The sequence below is a fragment of the Mycena indigotica genome (assembly GCF_014461135.1).
Source record: "Mycena indigotica strain 171206Taipei chromosome Unknown Mind.scaff0001, whole genome shotgun sequence".
In the NCBI taxonomy this organism is placed as follows: domain Eukaryota; kingdom Fungi; phylum Basidiomycota; class Agaricomycetes; order Agaricales; family Mycenaceae; genus Mycena; species Mycena indigotica.
The window spans coordinates 1,903,865-1,925,826 of NW_023503000.1; the positions used below are offsets into that span (position 1 = coordinate 1,903,865).

Genomic DNA, 21,962 nt, shown 5'->3' on the forward strand with positions numbered 1-21,962 from the left:
CGGCATGCGATGTTCCGTTGAATTAAGAAGACCGTGATGCTTAGTAATGACCGGATATATAAGACAACGATTGACACTCCCATCCTCCCAGGCTCTCTTCTTGTAACCACCACTTGCTTTTCAGGTCGTGTTTTGGTCATCATGTCGAAGGTTTACGTGGGGTCAGTCCCACATACTGTCCCTGGCATCTCTTGACTGTTTCCGTTGACTTGGACGTAGTAATCTGAGTTGGAATACGACTGATGAAAGCCTGCGCGCTGTTTGGCTACTTATTTCTGAATCCTGCTTGAATGTCTTATCTTTGCTCGTCAGGCTTTTTCCGAATTCGGGCAGGTGCTGGACTGTATCGTCATGAGAGACCGAGAAAGTGCGATTGCCTTGTTAGGTTTTTTTTGTTATGTTCCCAAACAGTTTTTACCAGCTGGCCGTTCTCGCGGATTTGGTTTCGTCACGTATGGCTCCTCACAGGAGGCTGATACTGCCATTGGATCTTTGAACGAACAAGAGCTTGACGGTCGACGGATCAGAGTCAACTTGGCTAATGCCCGCGGTTCTGGTGGCGGAGCTGGTGGTCAGTTTGCTCAATTATGTTGTGATAACCAGATGATTAAACTCCAAACAGGCTACTCTGGTGGTGGAGGAGGAGGGGGATACCAAAGTCAAGGTGGTGGAGGTTCGTTGTTCATTTTTTCCGACTTGAACGAATCCCAACGCAACAGCAGGCTATGGTGGATATAGTGGGGGTGGAGGTCAGCTTGTCACTGTTTCTTCGTTTTTTAATCGCTCATCAAGCCACAGGCTATGGTCAAAGCTCCGCAGGCTATGGCCAGGGTGGCTCGGCTGGCGGTGGGTACAATCAAGGAGGCTACAATCAAGGTGGAGGCTACGGGCAAGGTGCGTTTAATGCTCAGCCTATCAGTCATTACTTAGTTTGGTAGGTGGCTACACTGGCTCGGGGGGAGGAGCTTATCCAGGTTACTAACTTCGTCACACTATCATCCACACTGTCCTTGCTCGCTGTTGTCTATATCGACGTGTATGCATAAGTAGTTGTATTATCTGTGGTATCAACTGGCTTGGATTTCGTCAACAGCAGCGTGACTGTAACGGTCACGCATCCATCACCCTTTCCTCTCCTCCCTCCGTCTCTCGACCCACGACCCCTGCACTTTTCAGTGCTGTTGGCCCTATGGCTGGTCCCGCGCGCAATGCCAAGACAGTTCAGCCACCCCGACCGCCTAACGCGTGGATTCTGTATCGAGCAGAAAAGGCGAAAGAAATCGGGCGTAAGGCTCAGGCGGACGTGTCGCGGGAAATATCAACAATGTGGAAGAACGAGGCCCCTCATATTCGTGCAGAATATGAGCGTCGAGCCGACATAAAAAAGGCGGAGCATCAGGCAATGTATCCAGAGTACCGCTTCCAACCTGTTAAACGCGAGGAAAAAGAACGTCTCCGCCTGGAGAAACGACAAGAAAAGGAGCGAAAGAAACAAGCTCAACGACAAACACGCGTCAGTATACAGCAACCCCCGCCAATTTCGCAGCAACTCCCACCCCCACCTCCACTATATTTTACTGCCGACAATCGCTTTGCTATGGCCGGCCCGTCCCCTCCCCTCTCAGCGGCTGCTTCACCAGAAGCAAAAGTTGTTGAACTTCCTCGAATCGAATCCTATCCACAAACTCCCAGCAGCACATTGCCGTCACCTGCTTTGCCACCCTCACTATACGTGCCAATGCCCACTCCTGAGCCGGAGCAGAAGAATTGGTCGATGCCATCGGTGCGTTTTTGGCTCTAAGCTAAACTACTCATTGATATTCTTGCAGGACTATGTCGAGTTTGATATACCGACACCATTCGAATCCACCCAGTCGTGGACAGGCACTCTCTCGTCAGAGTTTGATGTCGAAGCGATGTTATCATCGACTGCAAACCCGTCAGTCTTCCAACTGTCTGGGTTTGATCCCCAGACTTTGTTGGAAAATCCAAACGGGAACCTCGAGATTTCTCTGGCGCCTTTTGACATGTCCTACATGAATGAGCCAGTCCCCAGTCTGTCTGATCTCGGGCTATTTGCAACTCCTCAGGACGAAGCCTCTGACGAGCTGTCTTCCTTTCTTGCATCACTCAGTACACCTCAACCTGATTATGGGGCTGCCGACCAATTCCTCAATCTCGATCACGATGACCCTCCTGACACCCAACCACAGCCACAACAACCTACGCACATTCCTTATATTCCGCCCTCTGGCGCGTCACAATCGAATAATCGACGGGTCGGAGGTACTTGGTCTCGTCCATCACCACCGCTCACATCACCCATTGACCCTCGTGGGCCTCTTTGGAGTGTTCACGCCTAATGAACGTTATTTTTTTCCTTTATTTTTTTTATCTCGCATTGTCCTTGCATCGTCGCATCGCTTTTCACGTAGATCCTACTGCTTTCTTCTTGCTCTCCATCGCTATCACTCTGTTATTAACTGTCCTCCCTGCTTTGGAACTCATGTCGCTGTACCAATAAAAAAAACGTGATCAAAACTTACATGCTTGCCCGCAACTTCCGAGTTGGTCAAACGTGTCGAATCGTTTGCCGACAGCTCCAGACTCTTCCAACACCTCCAGACACATCTTCTCTACCTCCTCCCCAACCCAACCGTCGCAGTCAGGTTCAACTCCATCCAACTCCCATAAAGCCACCGCCCAAAACAACCAGCGCAACGCGTTCAGCTGGTCCTGTTGTTCAAACAAAGCAGCCCGCTTCACTCAAAACTCTCAAAGAGACAACAGCGAAGGATATCAGCGACGCTGAAGCCCATGGCATCCTCACTCCACCTGATCCCTCGGCTGGTTGGGCAAAGGCAACGCTCCATAAAGCCATACAACTTGCCAAGTTTTACTATCGTGGGGTCAAGCTCGTCTACACCCGTGGCCAGATAGTGCGCCAAATTCACCAACGAATTGACTCAGGTGGCGCGCCGTTGGAGAGGTGGGAGCATCGTCTCTTCCACACGCAGGCAACAGACATAAGACGAGTGTACTGCAATTCTCCATAAGCGGCCTCCTCATTCTAACAGTCTCACAGAGTACCCTTCGTCCTCACCGCTCTCATTATCGAGGAAGTCATTCCGTTGATAATCATTTGGGCGCCAGGCTTCCTTCCCTCTACCTGCATCCTGCCCTCTCAACGCGAGCGAATACAAGAACAAGCAACCAGTAAAGCCTTAGACCTTGCAATTGCTCATGGCGCGAAGTTGACGACAATGACCCAAAGTGCGACTGGAGGCACAATATCGTTAGCCGCTCTCCCAGAACCCACGGTCATCTGTGGGTGAGTATGGTTATCCAGACGAGCTGATTCGCGGCTAAGGGTTCGTTTTTTCAGACTTCTCGGTCTCTCAACGTTTGGCTTCAACTTCATGCGACGCCGGCGGATCCATCGGCACCTAACCTTTGTGGAAAAAGACGACGTTTTCCTGTCGAAAGACAGTATCCACCACTTATCCTCTCAAGACCTTCAACAAGCATTGCGTGAGCGTGGCATGTAAGTTATGGCGCTCCGACTCTTGTATCCTCCTTGCTAAAAACATCTGAAGAATTCCGCGCGGACTCGACACGCCCCAGCAAATTCAAAAGCTGACATGGTGGCTCAAGTCGGTCCAAGAGAAATCAGATGCAGTCGCCCGTCGCATCTACCTTGTTGCTCTCATGGCGTCACGATAACCATAGACTAATATATTAATTTTTAATTATCGCGCTAACGCTAGCGTCTTCCAATTTTCGGCCTTCCAAGGTGTTAAAAAGATGGCTTTTTGAGCCAGTCTGATGGCTCGACTACTATCGCCATTCATAGACTCTGAAATGGCTTGTAATGCGAGCGAGTTTCGTGCAACCTCGAAGCTTCCGGTTTGTGATCCAGACAGGACAGCGTGAGCCGTTTTATGATCGTTCAGTTGGAGATTCAAGCTTGCCAAATCGTTCCGAGTATCTGGGCGAGCAGGCTCTGCGACAACAACTCCCTGCGCCAACGATATGGCTTTTCCGACGTCATTCTACAGAGCAGTCAAAGGCATGAGAAATTGTGCAGTGGGTTTGCGTACCTGAGCAAGATGGTGCTTAGTGAGCAAATAATTGACATGGCGTTCAGGATCGAGCTCCAGCCGCTTGTGTACTGGCAAAGACAATATGTCTGCGAGAGCTGCGTCCACCAGTCCGTCGTCGTTTGTTAGGATACCCATTGCAGCCAAGGCAGTGATGGCAATCAGGTTTTCAGAGTCCGTCGTGATGCTTCCATAGCAAGTCAGTCAGTAAGTACTTTAAGGCATTCCACTAACCAGTCCAATAGTCTTTCTTTAGCTGTATCTTTGTCGCCAGCAGCCCACATTATCTGAGCCAGTAATACAGCGCTGTGTCCTTGGAGAGTGGTATCATTCGCAGCAAGTTGTAAAGCCAATTCCGCGTGTTGCATGGCCTCGTCAATCCGACCCGACTGAAAAGCAGCTAAACTGATGCCGAACCTTGCCTGGATTTGCATAGTCGCGGCATCACGATCTTTGTCCTCTTCGCCGATGAGCCCCAATACACTCTCAAATGCCTCGATGGCCCCTTCATAGTCTTGGACCGCGAGACAAAGTCGGGCAGCATTTGACGTTGCAACAGTGTAATGCTTTTCGACCACCGCCGACTCCGTTTCCTCGTATTCCGCTTCGAGAATGCCAATCGCCCTCCTGACAAGTTCCACTGCACGCTCAAGTTGACCCAAGGTTTCGCAGATGAGGCCCAGCAGATGGAGGCCACAAGGATCGCCTGGTCTATTCTGACAGTATCTGTCGAGAACGAGGAAGATGGGAAGCAGTGAATCTATGGAAAGACCACTGGAGGTGCCCATCCCTTGTGTGAAAGCCCGAGAAGCGTATTCTAGGTCCACCTCTGGCTGTAGCTTCTGCTCAGTCGCTCGATAGATAACAAATGATAATAAAAACACACGACGGATGACGGGAGCCCAACAGCATGTTCCAGGAGTGTGGTTGAGTCAGAATTGTGTCCATTGTTGGCAGCCACTAATGCTTGACCGGCCCAGGCGATAGTGCATTCGGGATCAAGGGTCTGTGCTCGCAGCAGTGCTTGATTTGCGAGTTCCAAGTCACCTTGATCAAGATACAGTAAACCTAAGTTGGCCCAAGTCAACGCATTCTAGGTGACATCATTGATGTTGTACATGACAGCAAAGAAGAGATGCAAACCTTGGAATCGATCTCCAAAGCTTTGATGTAGGCATGCTGCGATGTTTTAGGCTGAGAGGTAAAGTGTGCACTTGCCAGGGCAGTCCAAAAGGCATCATTGCCTGGATTCTCACGGACTGCCCCAGTTAAATACTCGACGGCTTTATCTTGAGCTCCTTGTGGAGAAATTTCCTGACGGGCGGCGCAGAGAAGAACGATTCCAAGATCGTACATAGCACTCGAGTGAGCAACACCTTCTGAGGGCCCCAGGGCAATCCGATGGCTGTATGCCATAACGCTCGTTTGGAGAATGTATCGGGGGGTAATTGGAGCACTCGGATCGGTAGTTGCCATGATAGAACGCAAATTCGAGTCAAGATCAGTCGGCAACAATGTTTGCACTTGGTCCACTGTTTCTCGGACAATGTCTTCGTGGAACAAGACAGAACGCCGAGATAAGAAAAATAGAGCATCGGCGACGGTTTTCCAAGTGAGACTACGGAAACCCGCACTTTGTTTCATCGTCTGGATTGCTGTGAGGATTGCGTCTACAAAAGAGCGCTCAGCACGGTTTGAAAGGCCGTCGTTCAATTGGGCGAGCCCCAGCTCCAGATAGCTTTGCCCCAAGGACACCACGACACCGATTTCTTCGGGATGTTCGGCCAGTATATCACGGAAAGCGTCGACAGCCTCTTGCAGCTCCCCAGTCTGTCGTTGAACTTGAGCGAGGAAAAAACTACACATCCAATCTTTCGAATCAAGTTCTCGTGCACGAGAAAGTGCCTTGATGGCCGCTGCATGTCGTCCAGCTTTGCTGTAGGCCTCTCCGAGACGTAGCCAAGACACTTGGTCATCAGGCTCTGCTCGTAGTGTAATTTGTAAGGCCTGAATTGCAGCAGTATAGTTAGAGCGCGCCTTTCTCTCCATGTCAGATACGTTATGAGACAGTGAAACCAACATACTAGTTCAACGACACCGACAGCTTTCCATGCCCATGCGTTGTTGGGTAAAAAACGGCGAGAGCTGTCTACTTTCAGGCCTCCATCCAAACCACCTTCTCCTTCAATTGTTCGACGCGCGACAACCTCAACAAGATCCCATTCCCGTTCTTCGGCAAAGCCATCAGCAAGTCTACGAGCAGCAGCGCTCTCCCTTGCGTCCAGCTCGAATGCCTTTTGGAAACATTTTGAAGCACGGGTGGGATCACGTGGATTGGCGGCCTCCAAATAATATATACCAAGCGCAGAAAAGGCTGGTGCATACGACGAGTTGTATTTGAGTGCAGCGATGAAGAGACGGTATGATTCCTCTCGCTTTGATTCTACAAAACGTGTCAGAAAACGGTCTGGCAATAAAATAGAAGTCACTGACCACCCATATCCCAATAAGCCCTCCCAATTCGATACAAGGTTCGGGCACAATCGGCTTCTCCACCCTCCAGCGTTTTTAGAGTAGTCAACACTGTTTCGAGCCCGTGAATTCCAGCCGCCAAGTCTCCGGATAGCGCTATGCACCATGACTCCTCCTCTTTGGCTCGGATACCGAGTTGAAGGTCATCCGGAAGAAGAGTGCTGACACGGTTGAACAAAGTGGCCGCATCTATCCATCTTTCTTCATGTTCAAGAATATACGCGCGGCTCATGAGGCATAACGTGTTGTCTGGAGCTTCCGCAAGCACATCATCTAGTATGGACAACGCCCGCACGTGATGCTTTGGGGGGAAGAGATGGACGAGTGAAGTTGACAAAACCATCTTGAAACCTATCCGGCCTCTATGCCAATACGGTGAGCAATCAGAGCATTTTATATCGTGCACGCACTTTGACAAAGTCTTTCCACAGTTTGTTTCTGTCTGCGTCAATAAGCTTAAGCCATTCTCGGCCGCAAGGATAGCATTTTGCAGTTCCGATTCTTGCAGTGATACGTCAGCAAGTATCCGAGTCGCAAGAGTCGAGTTGGCGAGCGAGGAATATGCATCCTGAACAAAGTGTCAGTCTCAAGTCATAGCAAATGCGTTAGTTCGACCTGCATACGCTCAAAAGACTCGATGGGGTTGTTGCTGTCTTCTTCATCTATATTCTCAGAGTGAGAATAGACAGAATACGCCTTGAGAAATGTAGCAAGGGGTGTCGAGGGAAACAAAAGGATAAACTGTTGTAACAAGTCGCTGGGATAGTCCTCTAAGAGCATCAATCAGTTGAGCGATCGAACTGGACTGTGTCTCATACTCAAATTGACCAGATCTAATGCATCCAAGGAGAGCGACCAAGCCAATTCATCCGGAATTTCGAGTGTAATCGCGCCAGCAACGAGCTCATCAACCTCCCGAGAAATGATTGGTTTGCGTGTGTCATTGGCAGGTAACGCGCACAAGAGTTGGTACTTGTAGCGAAGAAGTTTTGCGTCGGTCATTCTCCGTAACTCATCCGTTGTGTGTGGATGATTGAGGACGTCGGTGTAGAATTTAGGTAGCTGTCGAGACATTAGGAGGAAGCATAGACACAAAACGCATGCTCACAAGTGAGTCGCTCCAAACTTCAACGCCAACCTCTTTACGCAATACCTCGGGACTAGCGGCTCCGAGTCGTGTTCGTCGCTTAGCGACCTCCTTAGCATAGGTTGAAGATTCTTCGCGTTCAAGAATGGTGATGATTTCCTCCACGACAGGTAAGGAATTGTGAACGGCAGCCTGCGTAGTGTACGAGGGCGTCGCCTCTGGGTTTGTATGATCCGGTATAGGAAGATTTGACAGAACTCCATAAGCTGGGGAGTCGGGGAGGAGCAGTGACAAAGCGTCGACGAGCTGGAAACCAAGATGAACAAGGACAAAAAAAGACCCCAATGGTAGAGCAAGAACCTCGCTCGGATTTCCGTTATCCCTCCGGCAAGCTATCAGCTTTTCGGCGGCTTCAGCGCATTTGGCTGCGTCGCCACTGAAACATGTTTAGCGGCATCCAACAAAGGTTGCTTCACAATTACCTCTCTACATAGAGATCCACCAGACGGCGCATCGTTTCTGCGAAAGCAGGCCACTGATTACGACGCTCGTAATACTTTGCCAGCCCTTGCCATGCCAATGATTGCTCTGGACTTGAGTCGATTGCCCTACGATACGCCTGGAGATGGCATTAGAAACTGTTGAATGGTGTAAGACAACGTGTAGTACAGCCTCGCTTTCGGCGAACTCTCCAAGTTCTAGGAGAGCGAGACCCAGAAAGACATTTCTGATATTCTGTTATATAGTTCGAGTTAAGTCGCTCAACCAACAACACACGCGTTGTAGTTGGTCGGATCGAAGGCGAGTGCTTGTTCAGATGCATCTTTAGCGAGTGAGAATTGCTTTTTGGCAATAGCGTCGCGAGCAGCCTTGAGTTTGGTTTTGACCAAAGACATCGTTTACAGATTGATCAAATTTCCCATCGCAAGTCAACCACCATCCCCCACCACTGGGCGGATGCAGCCCCTTCTCCTTCTCCCCTTCCTCGTTCTACCGACACATGCATCGTTACCGCGAGTCGATTTTGACCGTATGGGCAAGGTTGGCCTGGCTGGCGCGTTCGCTGGGTTAGACTTGTTCTCCAACAACACGGTCCCCTTTGACAACTCAGTTTCAACGTTGTTCGCCCGTGCCACCAACGGCTCCCTTGACCGCCTCGCTTCATCCAACTCAGGAGGATCAATTGTCGCTGCTTGTGCCCTTAACAACGTCCTCTATTTCTCCGGATCGTTTTCGTCGATCGGCTCGACTTCTGCCTCTAATATCGCCTCTTATACTCCCTCGACCGATACTTTCGCCGCTCTAGGCTTGAATGGACCAAATGGTGTTGTCGATGCCCTCTTTTGCGACTCGAAAAATGGCAAAGTTTGGGCTGGAGGTAGCTTTTCGTCGCCTGGTTCTTCCGTCGCGGTCTGGGACACGAAGGGGTCATCGTGGTCTGCACCTCCGTTCAAGGGCCTTTCGGGTGGGGGTAATCACGTCTTTTCAATCACAACAAACGCGTCAGAGAGCAGTCTCTTCTTCGCTGGCTCATTTGTGACCTCGTTTGTTGGCAACGGCTCAGCTCCGCTGAACGGCACGAATAATCCAAATGTCCCCTTCTCCGCTGGAGCTTCTCCATTCTCCTCTTCTCTTGTGCCGATTCCGATACCGGCGTCTGCCATCCTCCAACCCTCCACCAACTCCAATAATCCCGATTTTGGCAATATTCAACGCATTCTGTGTCCTGCTGGTCCCGATGGTCCAAAAAATACCTGGTTTGGCGCTGACGGAACGACCTCAGTCATCTCAATCAACACGCATAGTCGCTTGTCTCTGAGTGGCCTCCGTCTTGGCAACACCTTCCAACCCAATCATGGCACGACAGGCTTCTTGTAGGTCCCGTTCTCTACCATCCTTCGCCTTCTTAGTCTTTTCAGTGTAACCACTCTGCCTGATAACAAAGTGCAGTCGCTTCAATACCTTGACCCCAGCACGAACCAGAATAAGACCTGTTCAAATCCCTGTCCTCTTCTCACCGACTCTTCCATTCTTTACCAAGACTTTCTCTTTAATGAACCCTTAACAATCACGGGAGTTGAAATCCAACTTACCGAGTTCACTGGAGATGGCCCAGGGTTACATATTCTCCAACTTCTTTCCTCGGGGGCCTTCGCGTCTGCCATCAGCGATGAGAATGGACCGTCTTGCTTTGCTCCAAGTGCATCTAATATCAGCTTCACTGGCACGTGGCAGCCTAAGCAGGCGGGTACGAATATACCGGGGACAGTACAAACCGTACTTCAGGCCCAAGTAAATCCTGGCACTTCGCCGTCGAGTGGACCGACATTCACCTGGAATCCTTACGTATCGGCCCCTGGTCAATATACGATCAACATGCTTGTTCCCGGCTGCACCCAGTTGCAAGACTGTGCTGCGCGTACTTCGGTGAACGTGACAGTTTTCCCGGGAAATAATTTGGAGCCTTGGGTGACACCGGTTTCGCAACAGAATACGGAGGACCAGTCATTCACTATCTATCAAGGACCTATTCTCCCCACAGGGCCAAACTTCGTGACCACCATCCACATGGGCCTTACTGCAGCCCCTTCTGGCCCAGGGGCAAACGGCAAATTCGTCCTCATTGCCAACAAAATCCAGATGATACTTGATGCGGCTGCCATCAACAGTAGTGTTCCAGCGGGCAGTTCATCGTCTACTGGTCGTACTCGCAACGGTTTTGGTTTCTTCGAGTGGCCTCTTTCCCAAACATCAACCATCGATGGCACAACTACTTTGACCAATGCTTCCGAGACCGCCTTGGACACGATCGGTTTTGCAATGTTCGGTGCGACCGGTGGGAGTTCGTCCCTCATCTCGAGTACTTCGTCTGGCATTGCTACGGTAGTCCATCATCCAACTTCAGGTGTCTTTTTGGGCGGAAACTTCTCGTTGTCCTCTGGTTCCGCTTCTGCCTCTGGGAATATCGTATCGTTCAAGAATGGCGCCTTGGCTACGCTCAGTGGAAACGGACTGAACGGACCTGTAAATGCGTTGGCTCTCTTCGGCGATACATTATATGTCGGCGGGTCGTTCACTGACACAAAGACTGCGTCTACCAGTGGTCATTTGCATGGCGTTGCCTCCTACAATGTGCAGACCAACCAATGGGCAGCTCTTGACGGTGGTGTTGACGGAACTGTTACTAGCCTGAGCATCGCCAACGGACAAGTTCAAGTTGCTGGAAAGTTCAAAAGTGTCCTCACTCCTTCCGGCGCTCCAGGTGCTGATGCTGCAGGTTTGGCTACATGGGACATCGCGTCAGGTCATTGGGTCAACAGCGGGGGTTTCCTTGTGGGTACTATGTCTCTAGTGGCCAACGGGACCTCTGGCTCGCAAATAGTCGCTGGAAATGTTTTAGCATCCCAGAAGTTTGGGGCCTCAGGAATGGTTCTGATCCAGAATAGCAACAACGATCTCGCCGCCATCACACCGCTCGGGGTTGCACTCGAAGCAGGCAGTTCTTCGAAATCGGCTCAAAATCCGCCATCAACATCAAGGAAAAGAAATACGCATATTCGCGCTGGATGGCTGACCAAACTCACATTCCCCACGCTTTTTGCTCGACAGTCGACGGTTCCCGCTCCCCTTCCACCAGCGTTACCTGCTCCCGCTCCCGCTGTTCTTGCAGGCGCTTTTTGGACCAATACCTCTTCGTCGCATGAGATTGCTATTATTGGTGGCAACTTTTCGTTGTCGTCTTCTCAAGGCCTTGTTCTATACGATACCAAGACGCAATTAAGCTCCAGTATCGCGGGAGCCCAACTTAATGGGACAGTGCGCTCTCTCTTGGTTGTCGATGATGTCCTTTACGTTGGCGGTGAATTTACCATTCCGGGACTCAACGCGAATGGATTCGCTGTCTATAACCTGGCCAAGAAGCAATGGGATACATCGAATGTGCAGCCACTTCAGGGAAATTCCGGCTCGAATGTTGTTGTTCGCTCAATCACGACTTCCGAGTCTAAGGACAAGACAGTCATTGTCGCAGGGTCCTTCGCACAAGCAGGGTCACTTCGGTGTCAAGCCATCTGTTTGTTGGACACGTCCAACAACCAATGGAACGCGTTAGGCAATGGTGTTCAGGGAGAAGTTGCTGCTGTTGCTTATGCGGGGGTAAGTTTTTCCAAAGTAAGAAGCAAAAGCGTTTATACTGACCACGTGGTAGTCGAATCAAGAATATTTGATCGCCTCTGGCTCTCTTGCTTTGGATAACTCGGCCGCCAACGTCGCTCAATTTACCTTCTCCAATGGCACTTGGGCCCCTATTGGTTCTGGCTCTCAACTATCAGGACCGGTTACGGCCGTCGAAGTAAATGCTGGCAACGTCAGCAGTATTTTCGCTGCTGGACGGTGTGTATTCTTGTAGAGGCTGCTGTTCGGTGTACTCACAACAGCTGGCAGAACGAGTGATTCGTCTTCGTCTTTCTTATCATTCTGGAATGGTGTTGCATGGACACCTCTCAGTACGTTGATGCGCCGATACCTATTCTTGATGCTGACCAATCATAGGCTCAACTCTAGCAAGTAATACCACCATCGCGCAGCTTGCCATGGTTCCCCTCCAAGATACCCATTCAGCAAATGGCATTATTCAATCTGATAGAATGCTCATGATCTCTGGCTCCCTGGCCGACTCTTCATTTGGCAGCGCTTCTTCTGTCCTATTTGATGGACAATCATTCTTCCCCTACATCGTCTCCTCCTCCGCCTCTGGAGCGGCTGGAACTATTAGCTCCCTCTTCCACTCCTTCTCCACCTTCAGTTTCACTCAACACAGTGCGTACTACCTTTCTTGACCTATCATAAGTCGTACTGAATGGCCTGCAGAATTCCTGGCGACGGGTGTTGTTATCCTCATCTCGATTGCGATTGCAGCAGGAGTGGTATTCCTCTTGGCTTTGATTGGAATTTTGTGGACATTGTTCTCGAGGCGTGACGAAAAAGTCAACAAGTTCGATGCTGCCGCGGAGGACGACGATGACTCAACCCACCACCGCCCATCCTCTCTGTTGGAGCATATCAACGCTGCCACGCGAACGACGATAATCGGGGCGCCATTTGGCTATTCTGTCTCAAAGGAAGATAAACAAGTCGACTCCCGATCGCATACCCCAGAGCCAGATCCATTCGGGCCAGACGCAAGCAACTACATGCGTGCCGAGACACCATCAGATGCTGTCATTGCCGGAATGATGGCCGAGGAAACGAGTCGACCAGCTCAGGTTCGATATTCGTTTGATGGCACAGGAGAAGGAGAGCTACCAATATCGGCGGGAGCCGCAATAGAGATCCTAGACGACAGAGACCCTGCCTGGTGGTACGCCCGTGATGTGAAAACTGGCGCAGAAGGAGTACTGCCAGCAGCGTATGTGTGGTAGTCTCTTGCTTTGCTTGTTTTCTCTCCTTGCATTCACCGCATCGTAACCATACCCTTAATTCTTAGTTTTTGCATGACTTTCTATTGATGATAATGACCAAAGACTCTCTGTACACATTACTATTGAAGCACTGTAGAGCCAAAGTCAGCAAAACAAAAGTTGACAATAAGCTACTCACGAGGATCTCTATAGTGCTTTTGGCTATTGTTGATGTAGGCTATCTTGGTTCTGAAGTCTTCGCGTCGTTTTTGATCTCTGAACTCGCGGACATGACGCCCAGCCTCCCTTGCTTCCCCCCGGTTGCGAGCTTTGACCACATCTGTTCCAGCTCCAAATGCACCAAACCCGCCTTTTCGGGGAACCAGGGCAGAGTTTTTGTCAGCAAGAAGACGACGAACGAGGGCAGCGCCAGAATCGGGGTCCTCTGTTTTACCGCGTCTTGAGCCCAGGAATGTTTGTGGGTGGTAGCGCAGTTTTCTGTGGTTTATTCGAACACCTGAGGGAAGGATAAGCTGCATCTCGCTGTCGCCATAAGAGATCCCATTATCAGGAAGCTCTTCTTCCTCAAGTTCAGATTCATCTTCAACAACTTGGTCAGCGCTTTCTGCATCGCTGTCATTGTCGTCGTCGTCGACATCCTCCCAATCCTCTCCTTCAGACTTGTTTTTGGCTGAAGGGTACGAACTTGTGAAGTCGTAGTAGTCGGAAACTTCTAAACGGTCGTCCTCCGTGTCATAGGCGATTTTGCAGTGACTTTTGTCGAGCATGTGTTTTCGCGTAGCTTCCAACGTCCTGAACTCCTTGCCTTTGCCATTGCAGAAGATGCAAACGTTGCCTACAGCGATCTTCTCGCCCAAGTAGGTTATAAGACCCTTGATGTCCACCAAATACTCGGCATCGGGGACGAAAAATGAGTGAACAGATGACATGTGCTCCAGGTTTACGTCGAGCGAGGGGGCTTCCTCTGAGCAGAAGAGACATGAGTTGGGGGAGAGCTTGGCGCGTGCCGCCGCAATTTTTTCGTCGATTGTCTGGTTGATTTCGGTTTCGGAGGCGTCTTCTGGCACGACAAGAGACACAGATTCGGGCTCTTCGATTGTCTCGAGTTGATCTTTCGCTACCGGGTCAGAATCTGGTTCAGGTGCGCGCGGTTGGACCACTCTCGGCTTCAACTCCATTTCTTTGTGCTTCTTGGATTGGATATGCGAGCGATAGGCATTCTCCGTTGTGTAGGTTTTGCTATAAGCCAGTGAGATCGGACAGTTAGAGCGTTGGATTGGATTACGCACTTGCAAACGTCGCAGTATGAACCTTTCGCAGACGACATAATGGCAGTCTCCAATCGGCGATCTAGAACCTTTTGGTTGAAGACTTCTAGTGAAACGGGCGGCAGCGACGCAACACGACGCTTCATATTATATCTATGGTGGTCGGAGCGGTAATGACCTCCTACACACAAAGGCTTATTAGCGGTTGAGCATGAAGCAGCAGCACCACAAACTCTGGTCCTCCGCAGTGTGGAACGCAATGGAACATGAAAGACAAGTGAAGAGTGTCGTCGCGGACATGGTGGATGAGTAAAGAGGGTTTTGGATCGTGACTTTCGGAAGCGGATTATAATATTGTGACTCAGCAAAGTTTAGTGAGGACGATTGTGGTATCATCTATCCAGCGCTGCTCCGATTCTACTGTAAGCAGTGACGAGACCTTGTCTGGCTCTTGACCCATAACATCACGCAGCAAATGCAGCGCGTCATTTCCTGAACGGTCAGATCGGGCAAGAACCTCAACCCATTTCTTTCCGCACATCTCCGGTACTCGATATTCTACCCCAAAGGTATCACCTGTCAGATCAACCAGGCCGTCTGAGGCGAGCAAAAGATAAGCTTCAGTAGCACCAATCGACGCGATGTTGATGTGTTGAATTTCGCAAATGGCCGAGACGTATGGCGGAGTCAAATTTCGAGGCAGAAACTCGGCGAGATTCGACGAGAAGCGGAAGCCAGGCTTGGACTTGAGGAATACTTGAGTCGTATAAACACTTGGCAGCTTGAAGAGGAAATCGCCCATCGCTAAAACACCCTTAGTACCATACAACTCGCCGAATTCGAGCAACCAGACTGACCACGGGTTACCGCTAATGCACCAAGAACCCGGTCTCGTAGTACGGCTTCAGGTTCACCTGGGTGTTCACTGCGAATTCTTTCAGCCTCGGCTGGGTCCACACCATTATGGTTAGTGCTCAAGACAGTTGTGGTCCACTCTCCCGATCCTTGTTTTGCTCCAAGGACTATGCAAAGATTAGTCACGAAGGGATAGAGCAAGTACAAATGCTCCATACCTGCCTGACAGTCACCCAAACTACCGACCCATACGTCAAGTTCAGGACTGATGAGAGCAATAAGGACGGTGGAGCCTTGTGCGTCGTTTTAGCCCGACAAAAAGCAGATCAGAAACCATACCTCTCATGCATCGCAGTGTCTTCTTGTTGTTGGGCCCACCGTCGTTGATGATCGCGACAATTTCTTCTTCGGACATGGACTCGACAGCCTCAGGTCCGCCTGGAAAGAGAGCGAGGAATTCATCTCCAATCTTGGCGTCTGCAGCTGCGACTGTATTACGCAAAAGGTTGGTAACTTCCGTGGGGTCTAGTGGTCCGTTTGTAAGGGCAGTTGTGAGAGCATCACGAATGGCGGCAGGGATAGTTTCGACGGCATAGTCGACAGTTTCGTGGCCCGCATGTCCATCGAAAGTGGCTCTGAAACGCCAGACACCGTTCGAAAGGGCCCAGTCGGCAACGCAATGTCGATCTTGAGATCTTTCTGCGACAATGGGACAGGGTTGGAAAGAGACCACATCAGTGTCTTGAGAAGGAGACTGAACAATAGCGAGACGAGCAAGTAAGGCGGATAACTCGGCTTCAGGTAGCGATGTGTAGAGTTGGCCATCCGCGTTCCGTTTCCGCTCAGCCATGGCTAAGTAACTCTGAGAGTTTGAAATGCAATCAGAAGGTTATTGTGATTCGCCTTTTATTGAAGAGTGAGCTTGCAGTGTAAACAGTCTGAGTAAACGGAACCCGGGGTACGAGGGTTAGATGGTGGTTCACACCAATAAATCGGAAGTTTACGTAATATGACGAGCAAGTACAAGTGCCTGACGTTTGGCTCGACATTTACAATCTCTTGAAGACAATATTAATACTCCTCACGGGTGACAATCCTCCTATCCTATCCTATCCTCCTACTTGGTTTGGATCGCTCCACGCCTCGATATCTTCACTAAAGAACATCTCCGCGAAAGTTACGCATATTGGTTGGACTCGGACTGTGAATTTTGATTGTGGTTTGGGCAGGCGCCGCGACATTGCGGCTCCGCTCCGAGCATTACCAGATCTGCATCCATGACCAGCGCGAAGGAGGATAATTGGGAGCTAATACTAGTAAGGATGAGTTGAAATGCGTCCAAGAGTTCAAGCTTTTCTAGACACTTGTCAGTTGACTGTAATTTGAAGACCCATTTCGGATATAACGCGTAAAGAACGGGACTTGTTTGCTCTGAACCCATAGAAGGCTTGAAAATGGACTTGAAGGCTACAGCAATGTGTCGCAAGCTCCTTCTGACAAGCCTCGAGATCGGTGATCATGAAGTGCATTGGACGATCGTTGCCGTTCTCCGTAATTATAATAGAGAGTGGGGTGGGTGGGATCTTGAGAAGACGACGTAGCGCACAAAGGACCGCTTGTCATACACGCTGATGGAGGCACTATTACAAACAAACAAACAAAGAAATACTGGCAATATTTTATGGTTTAATCCCAAAACGCTCTGCTCGTTTTTGTCTTCTTTCTTGCTCTTCTGCATCAACTTCCTCGACAGCTGGCGCTGGACGTTTCTTTCCCGTTCCGAATCGAGCAGCACGCGAATTCAGCTTCTCTTCAGTCTGTGTAACAGTTGTTATCCAGTCTAGGACTATGCACATATGAGCACGCACCTCTTTCAAATTCCCATTGGCTGCTTTGGTGGGCGTAGTTTTCTTGGGTTGCTTCTCAACAGGCTTCCGTGGCTCGACAAGTGGGATACCAAAGCGTTCAGCGCGTTGCTTTCGTTTTGCAAGTTCTGGGTCTTCGGCCTTTTCGGTCGTGGAAGGTGGCGAGACAACAGTTTCGGTAGCAATGGGTTCTACAGTGGTTTTGGGCGCGGGCTCCGGAGGTGTGGGTGCAGGTGTCTGGATTTAATCAGCCTATGGCAACTATAAACTGAGAAACGAGTACTTCTGGCTCAGTAACTGCGACCACTTCAGGTTCGGCAGCAACCTGGTCTGCATCCCAGTCGAGACTGAAATATCCCGTGAGCGAGATCAACGATTGGCGGGAATACCTACTCTTCTGGCGGGGCGAGAAGGTCGTCTTTGGGAGCGTATTTTGCGTTGAAAGCCTCTTGAGCCTCCTTGCTCGCCATTATACGCGTAATGAGGTCGTTTTTGGTTATTTTCGTCGGCAAAGTCTGGCCCTTCAACAGCTCCCTTAGGTCCGCCACCTTCAAGCTTTTGAGTTTTGCCTCCATCGCCAATACACGCGGATGTTGGAGTTGATGGAAACAGGAATCGTGGTCCCGTGACCGCACGGTCACATCTTTCTCCAGATCTCCATGAACGGCGAGCAGGAAACCTATCAGCAGCCTTATTTCTTCCCAAACTACGGGTCAGAAGTCACTACCGTGGACGATGAACCACTCTACGTGAATGCCAAACAGTACATGCGCATTATCAAGAGGTATGGTCGGAGTCTCGGCTTGTTCAGTCACTAAGCAACTACACCCAAGGCGCATCGCGCGTGCAAGACTCGAAGAGCTTCATAGACTGTCCAGACAGCGCAAAGTTGGTGTTGATCTTGCCCCAAATACCGCTTTCCCACCTGGTTTCCCATAGCCTTACTTGCACGAATCGCGACACAAACATGCTATGAGAAGGCCAAGAGGTCCTGGCGGCCGCTTTCTAACAGGTTTGTCATGCAGATTTTTCACTTTTGTCGTCTGATTTGTTGTTTCCAGCCGAAGAAATAGCTGCCCAGCGATCTTCTACGACAGACGAAGCTGGACCATCATCCAACACATTGCAGGAGCCTGAAGACGAAATGGAGGAAGACAACACCGAACCTATTCAGACCATTCCTGATAATTTCATGCATTCAGAGTCGATGGCGAGCATGATTTACCCTCATGAACTTTTGCAGCCTCCAGCCCCTCCACAAATGCAGCCAGCCCAACCTTTGCCACAACCACCAGCTCCCTCTGTTCACCACCATCCACTCTTTCCTGCCACGCATTCGCCTCCAATTACTCTCAGCTCTCCCTACCGATTGCATCACGTTCCACATCCCCACGTCCACGCTCGACACCGACATTTGGCGTTTGCCCAGGACATGTATTCCAACAACAATGACGGTCACGATATGCTGCAGTTTCAGACAGGTCCATAAACTGTAAATATGTACAAACACGCTCCAGTCACGGTTCTACGTCCATTGCGTCCTCGTTGTCGGCTCGTGGGGAATCAGTTTTCGGAGGGAGTTGTAGCGGCCGGAAGAGAACCAAGGCCTGAGACTGCGATTGAGATAGGATCGGTGGGTCAAGCGGTCGCGATTTTAAGCGCTCGATTAGCGCGGTATTCACCACTGGAGGCTCCTCAGGTTGGAGCTCCTCTTCGGCATAAGCAGCCAAATCTGTAATGACTATTCCTGTAATCCAGTCAAGTCGTTGTTAAGCAGATCGACGCGAAGAGTAACAGTAACAAAAACTCACGGTCTGCTTCTGGCTCATACCACGAGGAGGACTTCATTGTAATCTCCGGCGACACTGGCTCCTCGATAATGGGCATTTCCGCTTCGAGATCGACCATAACCGCGTCGAGTGAGAGGTTGGCCAGGTTTTGTTCAAGCACGAGCATTCGTCGTTTGGCAGGGCGGTCATCGTCGTTTCCGGCCAATTTTCGCTTCATAGAGGGCTGTAGCCACGGATGACGCAGAGGCATGGCCTGGAGGTGGTTCATCAAGTCAACTTATAAGAGGCGTGACCGTATATTTCGAGATCATTCTCGGTTCTACGCCAAAATTCAGGCTGCTGCATTGCTTGCTCTCGGAATTGCATTGGTCATACTCATATTTCGTAGAGTAGGCATGTACAGGGAAAGACACACAACATATATCTAACCACGCTTCTTCGACACACCAACGGTCTTTCCACGCCGACCTAAGAGAGAAGTTAAGAGAAAGACCAACAACAGTACAACAAGTAACTGGCCAGTTGTTTTGGTGTGTTGTCCACGGACGCGGAGGCCCCAGAAGTGACGCAGACCACGGTGGGCCCGGATTTTCTTGAGACGCTCAAGGTCATCACGGAGCTTCGAGTCGACACCGTTGGAGAGGATTTGCGAGTTTTTGCCGTCGACAATATCCTTTTGTCTGTTCAAGAACCACGTGGGAATCTTGAATTGTGTGGGGTTCTGGATAATCGTAACAATGCGTTCAAGCTCGTCCGAGTTGAGGTCACCAGCCCTGAGTAAGGCTTGTTAAGGGGGCAAAGAGAAACGAGGATTCTGGCCACGCACCGCTTGTTTAAATCAACATCGGCTTTTTTGCAGACCAGGTTGGAGTAACGACGACCAACACCCTTGATCTCGGTGAGAGCGTACATGATTTTGCGCTTTCCGTCGACATTGGTGTTGAGAAGACGGAGAATGTGTTGGAATTGCTGGTGGGCCTCGGGCACGACGAGAGACATTGGCGTCTGGACGAAAACTGTCAGTGCATCATCCAATAACTCAGGTCCCGCATCCAGCGTTTGCCGCCGTTGATTTGGCCAATAAGCCGGCCAGAGGGTCGCTGGGACCCTTTCACGGCGGGGACACAGTGAAGAGGGGGGAACAGCGCACTCACCGGCGGTGACGAGGAATATGGACCTGGAGGAAGTGAGTTTTGCGGGATCAAAAATCTCGTGATGGCACTCTCGACACTCTCACAATAAAAAATAGACCAATTCAATGCAAAACTTTTATTTGGCGCTGGAGCCATCTCGTCCTGCAACGTGCTCTCATACCCCGTACGACGATTGCGGCGATATTCAGTTTTCCTCGTTTTATCGGTGAGCATGAATTTTTTTTTGGTTCTGCCATTGATCAAGCATGTGACACTTTCCTTCCTTGCCTTCAACCCTCGCCGTCGTGCGAGGACCGACTGCCGACTGACCGCCCCTTTCCCTGCCTACCTCTCCGCCCGGCGTAGTCCGTGGCGGTAGACGGTGTCAGGGTTAACAACCGCTGGACTCTCCTTCTGAGCCCTCTGACAAGCGAATGTCGAAACTCGCAGTGCTCGCCCCGCTCGATTACAAGCACTTTATCCAACCTAGGCCCATTATAGACGAATGTCCGCCAGACCTCAACTGGCCAGAAGATCTCTTCCCCGATCTTCCTCCTCTGCTCCACGGTCACCCCGACATCCACCTCCGCAATGGCATACTCGAAGCTGACCAAAATCCACACCCAGACGCGGAACGCGCTTTCTTTGTTGCCGACCTCAGTCAGGTCTACAAGCAGCATCTCCGCTGGCGCAAATGTTTGCCCGAGATACAGCCATTCTATGGTCCGTTCAATTACACTGCCTTGCTCTTTCTTTTTCTCTGACTTGTTTTTTTTCTTCTTTTCCTTTCAGCTGTAAAATGTAATCCAGACCCATATATCCTGCGACTCTTAGCCGCACTCGGTACCGGATTCGACTGCGCCTCCAACGGGGAAATCTCTCAAGTGCTCTCTATTGGGGGCATCGATCCAGCTCGCATCATTTTCGCGAACCCTTGCAAAGCGGTGTCGTTTATCCGCAATGCTGCAAAAATGGATGTTCACATGATGACCTTTGATAATGCTGACGAACTCTATAAAATCGCCCGGGCTCATCCTGGCGCCAAACTCGTCGTCCGTATTCTTACCGACGACTCCAAGGCTCTTTGTCAACTCGGCATCAAGTTCGGAGCTCCCCTCGCTGCGGTCCCTGCTCTGTTGGCCAAGGCCAAAGAGCTCAATCTTGATGTCATTGGCGTCAGCTTCCATGTTGGGAGTGGCAACTATGACCCTTCTGTCTACACTGATGCCATTTCGCGGGCCCGTTCTGCCTTTGACATGGGTGAAGACATTGGCTATCATTTCTCCCTTCTTGATGTCGGTGGTGGCTTCGAGGACGCGTTATTTGAGCAAGCCTCTTCTTACCTCACCGACGCCATCGAAAGCTACTTCCCGGATCGGTCTGGTTTACGGATTATAGCAGAGCCAGGCCGATTCTACGTGTCCACGGCTTTCAGCATCGCGACAAACATCATCGCTAGGCGTGCCCCGCTTGGTGATGAGGCTGCTGTCGCGGCTCCGTCAGAGCAGCCAACGGTCATGTATTACATAAACGACGGGGTTTATGGTGCTTTCAACTGCATTCTTTTCGACCACCAAGTTGTTCACCCCTACGTGCTCTCTATGGGCAAGAGCTTCCACGTCGCTGCCAACGAGCCTGTTCAAACCAGCAGCGTCTGGGGCCCAACCTGCGACTCGATTGACTGTGTTTGCCGCACTGTCTCTCTCCCAGTTGGCCTGCGTGTCGGAGACTGGCTTGGTTTCGCCAATATGGGGGCATATACGGTCTGTGCTGCGAGCCAGTTCAACGGTTTCCAGGTTAGTAAGGTAGTCTATACGGCGGGGGTTTTCCGGTCAGGCGAGGTTAGAGGATTGCTCGCGCAGTTTGCTTCTGAAGTAGAGAAAGACAATGTATAGTAGTGCTCTACACAGAA

General features: G+C 50.5%; 10 protein-coding genes across 10 annotated transcripts; 5 read left to right on the forward strand and 5 right to left on the reverse strand.

Annotated features, from left to right (window-relative positions):
* Positions 1–90: 90 nt before the first annotated feature.
* MIND_00046300 (HMG box domain-containing protein) lies at positions 91–2,363 on the forward strand (the record flags this gene model as incomplete). The annotated part of the gene is made up of 10 exons (XM_037357430.1): positions 91–161; positions 220–259; positions 313–367; positions 422–571; positions 623–673; positions 720–757; positions 799–894; positions 939–1,034; positions 1,094–1,783; positions 1,830–2,363. The coding sequence occupies exons 1-10, from the start codon at positions 142–144 to the stop codon at positions 2,361–2,363; spliced, it is 1,770 nt and encodes a 589-aa protein (XP_037225340.1). The 5' UTR covers positions 91–141.
* A 183-nt stretch (positions 2,364–2,546) lies between these two features.
* MIND_00046400 (Letm1 RBD domain-containing protein) lies at positions 2,547–3,723 on the forward strand (the record flags this gene model as incomplete). The annotated part of the gene is made up of 4 exons (XM_037357431.1): positions 2,547–3,037; positions 3,086–3,331; positions 3,371–3,544; positions 3,597–3,723. The coding sequence occupies 4 exons, from the start codon at positions 2,547–2,549 to the stop codon at positions 3,721–3,723; spliced, it is 1,038 nt and encodes a 345-aa protein (XP_037225341.1).
* Positions 3,724–3,749: 26 nt separating this feature from the next.
* On the reverse strand, positions 3,750–8,615 carry MIND_00046500 (Antiviral protein; the record flags this gene model as incomplete). Its single annotated transcript, XM_037357432.1, has 15 exons — positions 3,750–4,052; positions 4,101–4,287; positions 4,335–4,933; positions 4,987–5,193; positions 5,244–6,137; positions 6,185–6,543; positions 6,594–6,994; positions 7,043–7,200; positions 7,248–7,402; positions 7,451–7,694; positions 7,741–8,025; positions 8,080–8,155; positions 8,202–8,338; positions 8,389–8,446; positions 8,497–8,615. The coding sequence occupies 15 exons, from the start codon at positions 8,613–8,615 to the stop codon at positions 3,750–3,752; spliced, it is 4,182 nt and encodes a 1,393-aa protein (XP_037225342.1).
* Positions 8,616–8,649: 34 nt separating this feature from the next.
* On the forward strand, positions 8,650–13,139 carry MIND_00046600 (SH3 domain-containing protein; the record flags this gene model as incomplete). Its single annotated transcript, XM_037357433.1, has 6 exons — positions 8,650–9,593; positions 9,639–11,874; positions 11,927–12,111; positions 12,163–12,224; positions 12,271–12,537; positions 12,589–13,139. The coding sequence occupies exons 1-6, from the start codon at positions 8,677–8,679 to the stop codon at positions 13,137–13,139; spliced, it is 4,218 nt and encodes a 1,405-aa protein (XP_037225343.1). The 5' UTR covers positions 8,650–8,676.
* Positions 13,140–13,258: 119 nt separating this feature from the next.
* MIND_00046700 (Zinc finger protein 622-like protein) lies at positions 13,259–14,803 on the reverse strand (the record flags this gene model as incomplete). Its single annotated transcript, XM_037357434.1, has 4 exons — positions 13,259–13,269; positions 13,318–14,378; positions 14,429–14,588; positions 14,641–14,803. The coding sequence occupies 4 exons, from the start codon at positions 14,801–14,803 to the stop codon at positions 13,259–13,261; spliced, it is 1,395 nt and encodes a 464-aa protein (XP_037225344.1).
* Positions 14,804–16,941: 2,138 nt separating this feature from the next.
* MIND_00046800 (uncharacterized protein) lies at positions 16,942–17,738 on the reverse strand (the record flags this gene model as incomplete). The annotated part of the gene is made up of 4 exons (XM_037357435.1): positions 17,521–17,738; positions 17,411–17,474; positions 17,131–17,364; positions 16,942–17,079 (listed from the first exon to the last, which is right to left on the reverse strand). The coding sequence occupies exons 1-4, from the start codon at positions 17,700–17,702 to the stop codon at positions 16,942–16,944; spliced, it is 618 nt and encodes a 205-aa protein (XP_037225345.1). The 5' UTR covers positions 17,703–17,738.
* A 33-nt stretch (positions 17,739–17,771) lies between these two features.
* MIND_00046900 (uncharacterized protein) lies at positions 17,772–18,616 on the forward strand (the record flags this gene model as incomplete). Its single annotated transcript, XM_037357436.1, has 4 exons — positions 17,772–17,911; positions 17,961–18,015; positions 18,067–18,139; positions 18,189–18,616. The coding sequence occupies exons 1-4, from the start codon at positions 17,787–17,789 to the stop codon at positions 18,614–18,616; spliced, it is 681 nt and encodes a 226-aa protein (XP_037225346.1). The 5' UTR covers positions 17,772–17,786.
* Positions 18,617–18,644: 28 nt separating this feature from the next.
* On the reverse strand, positions 18,645–19,194 carry MIND_00047000 (40S ribosomal protein; the record flags this gene model as incomplete). The annotated part of the gene is made up of 2 exons (XM_037357437.1): positions 18,939–19,194; positions 18,645–18,874 (listed from the first exon to the last, which is right to left on the reverse strand). The coding sequence occupies exons 1-2, from the start codon at positions 19,183–19,185 to the stop codon at positions 18,645–18,647; spliced, it is 477 nt and encodes a 158-aa protein (XP_037225347.1). The 5' UTR covers positions 19,186–19,194.
* A 147-nt stretch (positions 19,195–19,341) lies between these two features.
* On the reverse strand, positions 19,342–19,916 carry MIND_00047100 (uncharacterized protein; the record flags this gene model as incomplete). Its single annotated transcript, XM_037357438.1, has 2 exons — positions 19,342–19,690; positions 19,744–19,916. The coding sequence occupies 2 exons, from the start codon at positions 19,914–19,916 to the stop codon at positions 19,342–19,344; spliced, it is 522 nt and encodes a 173-aa protein (XP_037225348.1).
* Positions 19,917–20,484: 568 nt separating this feature from the next.
* On the forward strand, positions 20,485–21,945 carry MIND_00047200 (Ornithine decarboxylase; the record flags this gene model as incomplete). The annotated part of the gene is made up of 2 exons (XM_037357439.1): positions 20,485–20,773; positions 20,843–21,945. 2 exons carry the CDS (start codon positions 20,485–20,487, stop codon positions 21,943–21,945), a joined length of 1,392 nt encoding a protein of 463 aa, XP_037225349.1.
* Positions 21,946–21,962: the final 17 nt, after the last annotated feature.